Source organism: Lygodium microphyllum, chromosome 29, assembly GCF_053477565.2.
Source record: "Lygodium microphyllum isolate KBCC chromosome 29, Lygodium_microphyllum_v1.1.10, whole genome shotgun sequence".
NCBI lineage: Eukaryota > Viridiplantae > Streptophyta > Polypodiopsida > Schizaeales > Lygodiaceae > Lygodium > Lygodium microphyllum.
The window spans coordinates 80,903,986-80,910,752 of record NC_141163.1 but is presented as its reverse complement, the minus strand read 5'-3'; the positions used below and the strand labels follow the sequence as shown (position 1 = coordinate 80,910,752).

The window sequence follows — 6,767 nt, the reverse complement described above, 5'->3', positions numbered from 1 at the left end:
TACTCCTAAAATGGTACTAAGTTAGAGATCTAAGACCAAAATTTAGGGCAAAACAATGTCAACTCTTATTAGTCCTATCTTATGCAATAAGAAGACTCCCAACTTATAAGGACCACCTAACCATAGGATGGACTCATCGGGAATCTACCCTCTTGCTTCCCACTCATCCACATCATATAAGGTGTGGTTTAGTTTTCTTATTATCCTACCATGTTAAGTATAACACTAAAAAATGACTTCATTAATTAGGCCATTTAATCATAATTTCATTTATTTAATTTGGAAAAATGACATGAATATTCGTAAAAAACACTATTTGAAAGAACAAAAAATTATCTATAAGAATTTTGTTTATAATGTTAGGCCAGTCAGCCATGTTTAGCTCATACTATGAGCTCCACCGGAAGAAAATTCACGATACCCATCCACTAAGTAGTATAGAGCTTTTTAGAAGACATTCCTCACAGGCTCACATAGGTCTGTTTATTCCTAGCATGCCATGAGATTATTACCAAAGTCCTTTGGTTCCCTAGTTGCCTCCAAAACAAGACCTAGCTTTATGAAACGACCTCTTTCTCACACCATCAAATGTAGCAAGTAGAGCAAACATAGCTCCTAGTGAAGAAACTCCTAATGAGTTAAATTTGGGTGATTTGAGAAGAATTTCCAAGTTGGATTTTTGTCTTGCATGCTTCTAATTATATTATTAAAAGGTTTCCCTAAAAGTTTTGGAATGATGCATGTCTTTTGCTATAAAGAATGTGGGTATTCTTCAAAGACGAAGACATTCCCAAATTTTCCTTTAACACAAGGTATGGACACTATGAATTCATCGTGTCTTTTGAAGTGACAAATGCTCTAGCTACCTTCAATCTATAGGTACATGTCATATTCTAGCCCTACTTGGAGGAATTTATCCTAGTCTTTTTTCTAAATATCCTTGCTTACTCCAGGGAGAAAAAGATCACATCCTCACTTGGAAATTGTGTTGTAAAACCTAAGAGGCAACGAGCTCTATGCTAAGAAAATCAAGTGTGTATTCTTTAAGAAACAAATTGAATATCTTTGGTATATGGTCTCTAAAGAAGGAATTTGAATTGATCCAAATATCCTAGAATGGGGGCCTCCACAATGATTAACAAAGTCCAAGGATTTGTTGCACTACCTATTCATAGAGAATTATGTCTTAATAGTGACTCCACTTATAGATCTACTAAAAAAGTTGACATACATTACCTAAACACCCATTGAATAGGACAACTTCATTAAACTCAAGGAATATTTGACTAGTAGTCCAAACTTAAGATTGCCAAATGTTAGCAAAGATCTTGAAGTTACATAACATATGCTAGGGAGCTAGCATTCAGATGTGGTCTCACTCAAGAAGGACACTCTTTGGCACATTCTTCTCAAAAATGGAATCCATATAAAAGAAATAATGCCATCATATGACTTCAAGCTAGTTGAAGTGAATAATTTTGTAAAATTGTTGCAATGCTAACTCCTTTTTGGAGTAGATTCACCTTAGTCATAGACCACAAGTGCCTTAAGTGATCTTCACCCAACTTTATCTCAACATGAAGAAATAGAGATAGTTAAAGTTCTTGAGTGATTTGACTTTGAGATTAAATATAGGCTAGGAAAAGAGAATGGTGTAGTGTATCACAAAGATTTGTATATGTTGAGATTCAAGTTTAGTATCTACATTGACTTAGTTGTATAAATGTAGCTAGTTGTCACCATCTTGTGTGCCACAATAATGAGTCAATCACACTTAACTCAAGTTAGAGGTTTTTGGCCAATTAGTGACCTACTTTCATTCATTGTATGTATGAATTAGACTTAGAATCTTTTGTGTGTTACACAAAACACCATATTGGAGAATATGGGAATTTCCCATAAGTTTGGGACACATGGTAAAATCTTTGGATTTGTCATAAGTTGAACACTATAACTCCAAATTGAGCACTCTATAGCTCAATAGATTCTATTTTTCAAGCGCTTTCCAATGATAGGTCACATCATATGGATTTGAGAAACTTATGGGCATGTTATCCGGGTGCCACCTTTTTGGTATTCAAAAAATGGAAATTGGGAGATTCCCAAACTCACTAATATTTGTGTTACAATAAATAAATGATGTAAGAAGAGAGATTACATTGCTCTCCATTCATAGCTTCCATTCTTGTCATATCTTCCCCTCTCTTTGAACATGGTATTAGAGCTTGGCTTCGCACGAGCTAGAGTTGTGGAGGTGGACATGACCTTTAGTCTATGAGAAACCCTACAACAATTACCTTATTTGCAAAATACATATCTTGCTATAGAAATGGATTTAGGAGAAATGGCCATTGATTCCTAACCATTTCAACATGGTCTATAACTAAGTTTTTCCCAATTCTAAACAATTTTTTAGATATTCAACATAGACTTGTGTAGGCTGACTGTTTATTGCATTGGACAACACTCATGCTGCTTGGTTGCTCTAGGATGCTATCTGAGGTGCTTTGAGCATTTGTTGCTCAATTGAAAGGGGTTTTATTGCTAGTATAACAAGTCCATTGGTTGGTTATTTAAGGCTCTTCTTCATGTATGTATGTTGAACATGCAATCAATGATGTTCATGTGAATATTTTGGCTCCTAGATGTTATGGAAAATGTTTGAGTTGGTGTGAGGTGCTACTAAGCTAAGAATACCTCAATTATTATAGGCTTTTCATTGCAGGTTATTATAGACTACTTGTCTATCATTGACCATGCAAGGGTTCATTGCATATTTTCATGAGCTTTATGCATCTTCTAGTGCTCGTATGGAAATGTTTTGATGTTGGGATATTGTAATGATGATTGAAGATGTCTTTGAAATTATTTGGGCCTAAGTTAAGCTCAATTAAATTGTTATTTTTCTATTATAATACAATTTACAGCCATCACTCATCTGGATAGGTCATCCATAAAGTGATTTGATACTGATCGAGTACTTCTAGTGGATTTATTGAATCTTTGGGTATCATGTACATGTATGAAGATGTTTATGGGGGTTTGTAAGTTGTACATTTGAACAACATTTGTTATCTTAGAGGTTGGTTGTGCTACCAGTAATTGTAGTAAATACACTTGATTTGTGTGTCTTGAGCAATTTTTCATATTTGCAACTACAGCTACTAAACTATAATAGGGTTCTGGAGAATGTTTGAAGGCACTATTGTTGCCTAACTAAAATGATATTGCATTGTCTTTGTAACATACCCACCTTGATTTCTTGATGGATAACATTTTAGTAGTCACCCAATGTTTACCTTCTAGCCGTCTCCATCCGTACTTTAACAAGAATGATCGGATTTTGTCTGGCTAGTTAACCCTAGGTCTACCCCGTAGGGGAAGCGTTGTCACACTGCTGCGCTTCCGAGGTGTGAAATCCACCAAAAAGTTGTGTGTGTGACATTTTTTATTTTGTACATACTTAGGTTTTGTGCTTTGCCACTCTCTAACTGGTGAAAGAAACACAGATGCCACAGAGAGCTTGAAGAGTACTGTTGGCAAGCATGTTGTGTCATACTATGATGATCTGAGTGTATCTCTTGAGCTTCCAAGTCGACTCACAGTGCCTCTTATGAGAGGATCTCCTTATGTCACATTGATCTTTGATGAGTATTCCATGTTGAAAATTTCCTCCCTTCATGCGGTTTTGAAGGTTACATCAGATGAAAGTTGCACTAAGCACAAGGTTACAATGAACAATGGCCAAACCTGGCTAATATACAGCTCTGATGGTCTGTACTTGTCTGCAAACCTCACTGCAAGTCAAAATTTTAAGGGAGTTTTAAGAGTTGCATTGCTTACAGGGGATGATAGTGCTGAAGACATTTTGGATAGGTTCAGTACAGCCTATCCTATGCAAGGGCATGCTGATCTGTCTGTTCCTTTCCAAGTAAAGTATGACTGGAAGAAATATGGTTGGGGGGAACTGCTGATGCTGAGTCTCCCAATGTACAGAGATATGATGTCCTCTGCTCAACTACAGCGTGTATGTCCTGCTCTGTTTAATAATGGCATGGATGGTGAAATGATAGGAGTGGTGGGTGATTGCTGGATTCTAAATGAAGTTTCCATTTCAGTGGGTTGGTATTCTTCAAAAGGCATCATAGATCCTGGGTCTCAAAGATTGATTGCTGAAGCATTGGACCGTGATGTGAGTGAGCTTAAACCAATCACTATTGATTCTTCATACTTCTATGGAAAAGCTTTGGCCTATGCTGCCAGGCTGGCACTGATAGCAGAGGAGGTTGGGTGTCTCGATCTGCTGAATCCAATTAGGGATTTCTTGGTGCAGTCATTGACACCTTGGATGGATGGAACTCTCGTTGGAAATGCTTTTCTTTTTTATCAAAGATGGGGAGGATTGACAAGTCGCAACGGATTAACAAATTCCGGAGCAGATTTTGGGTTTGGAGTATATAATGACCATCATTATCATTTGGGTTACTTTGGCTATGGTGGGGCAGTTCTTGCAAAATTAGATCTAATCTGGGGAAAGAAAAACAGGCCTGGAAAAAGAAAAAGCAACGAAAAATGTGGGGAAAGTATCAGAGAAGAGAAAAAGCTTAACAGATCGCTCCTTTGGATTCAAATAGGAAGAGGAAGAAGAAGGTTGTCATTCAAGAACCAGAGGAAACCGGAAAACAGGGGAATCTAAACGGCACAGAAGTGTAAATTGTTTGTGGGGCAGCGATTCTGAGGAGGAAGCTGATGACGGCAATGTTATAAGCTCCTCTTCATCCAAAAGCTCTTTAAGGGTAAAATTGTCTCTATCAAACAACGATTCCACAGGGGAGGTCGTGGACAAGCCAGTCATGCGCCAGAACATCTTGCTGATTTACAGAACTGCACGCCAGGAAAAACCAGTCCACTGGAACTCAAAATTTCTCCCGTACTGCAAACGCTGCAACAATGCTAGACAGATCTCCTCAGCCTCCAGACTTGTGCCAAGCTGAACAGACGATGAAACTGCTACTGAGATCAGTGATCAATTTCTAGTAAAAAGCTTTTTGGATATGAAAATTGATACTATGGTGCAAGTGTGAAATTGGCACCATCGATCGAATGGAGTACATGCTTTCGACCTGCTGGGATTCCTGTTGATGAGAGGAGGATCAAATTTATTAATGCTGGGGAAGAAAAGCGCCTCTGTGATCAGATGCTCGCATGCTTACTGCTTTCTGCAAGCTCATCAGCTGCTACAGCATCCGAGCGTTCACGGCATGGTTTGCGTCACATCTGACCACCCGCTTGCTCCATTTGGGGGCTTTGGCTTTTCTGCTCAAAAGCTGTTGCTGCAGTGATGATTGGGTTCTTTGATGATTGGGTTCTTTGCCTCCTTTTCTGTGATGATGTCTTCCCTTCTCTATGGCTACTATTTGTCAAGGCTGCTGGCAGAGTGAACTGCACGGGTGGGAAAATCCTCTCATTTTGAGCACTGCAAATACGGCTAGTTTTATTCTGGAACCAAAATTGTTATAACTGGTTATTCTAAACAGGCTTCTTTTGCCTTGCTGTTGAGATACAGTGCATGCCCAAAAAAGCAAGCTTTGAAAAAGGCTACTTGTTTTAAGATGAAATTTTCTGTGGGCGCGTGTACTCCAATCTACACTGGAATCTATTCCACTGTTATTATAATATTATTCTAACAATGAGCATTTACCTCTGTTGTTCAATACCCATTTGGCATCATGCTGTTTGTCTCATCAGTCTTTTGAAGAGTTGTTGGAATGTAAGCATGAAACAATTTGCAACAAGAAAGAAAAATCAGTTCTAAGTAAGAATAGCTCCTCTTCAAAGAAGTCAAGGCTTCGCAATTCTTTTGGGGAAAATTCTGATGCAGGATCAATCCAAATCAGCATTTGGCTTTCTATTGTCTTCAGTTATTGGCAAAAATAAAAATAGAGACTTGACATCATTTTCTCATCTTGCTTATTCGCTTGATTGATCTTCTATCTTAGAATTTCTCAAGGACCTCTGTGGTTGCGACTTTGCTTTCGAAAACCCTTCTACAGCATCCTGTCGTTACCCACGAAGGACCAACCTGAAGGTTCCAAATTGACCTAATAGTCACCTATAAACTACTAGCTCACATCCGAAGGTGTCCTTTGAGAGGCTTCTTGTCTGGAAGGAGCGACTGCCATTACCCTTGGTTCACGGAGTACAACCCTTTTTCCCAATACATTTCCCTTAATATAATTTATAGTACGGACTCTGAGACCAAACCCTAGGTAAGTCAGCAAATTTGGCCCTTCGTAGAGTTTCTTTCTAATGTTTGTTTTTGGGGAAACCTCTTGGCTAACCGAGACCACCCTCCCATAGGACTAGATTCATTGGGAACGGGAATCCATCCGCTTGCTTCCCTCTATGGAAGTTCTTAGTTATCTAATTTCCTACCACATTACATGAAACATATAAAAATAGCCTCATTAATTAAAATCATTTTATGCAGAGTTGTTTGTGTACGTAATTTACTCACAGCCATACAATCAGAATAAAAAAATTTCATTGAGTATATTCCATAATGTGTGTTCTCCTGCCCATATAGGAGAAAATTTACAATTTCACATGGTGCCTCATCCGGTGCATCCGCATGTCACCAAGATCAAATCCACCTATAGCTAGCATTATAGGTGTCCCAAGTAGAACTCGGGCCATACAGGGGACTAAGTAGTTTCTAGGTGCAAAAAGGGATTTACTAGCCAGAGCCCCCATAGCACCCTATCCAC

At 38.5% G+C, this 6,767-nt stretch overlaps 1 protein-coding gene across 1 annotated transcript; it reads left to right on the top strand.

Moving 5' to 3' along the window:
• The first annotated feature begins 3,598 nt into the window (after nt 1-3,598).
• LOC148010835 (glucan endo-1,3-beta-D-glucosidase-like) lies at nt 3,599-5,611 on the top strand. Its single transcript, XM_087671578.1, has 5 exons — nt 3,599-4,583; nt 4,687-4,930; nt 5,080-5,264; nt 5,340-5,450; nt 5,538-5,611. Exons 1-5 carry the CDS (start codon nt 3,614-3,616, stop codon nt 5,609-5,611), a joined length of 1,584 nt encoding a protein of 527 aa, XP_087527704.1. The 5' UTR covers nt 3,599-3,613.
• Nucleotides 5,612-6,767: the final 1,156 nt, after the last annotated feature.

Excerpts from the sequence above, each read along its gene's own strand:
- LOC148010835 (XM_087671578.1), top strand. The coding sequence starts at position 3,614 with ATGAGAGGATCTCCTTATGTCACATTGATCTTTGATGAGTATTCCATG. Across the intron at positions 4,584-4,686 it reads CAACGAAAAATGTGGGGAAA|GGGAATCTAAACGGCACAGA; the intron begins GTATCAGAGAAG and ends ACCGGAAAACAG. Across the intron at positions 5,451-5,537 it reads TGGCAGAGTGAACTGCACGG|GCTTCTTTTGCCTTGCTGTT; the intron begins GTGGGAAAATCC and ends TATTCTAAACAG.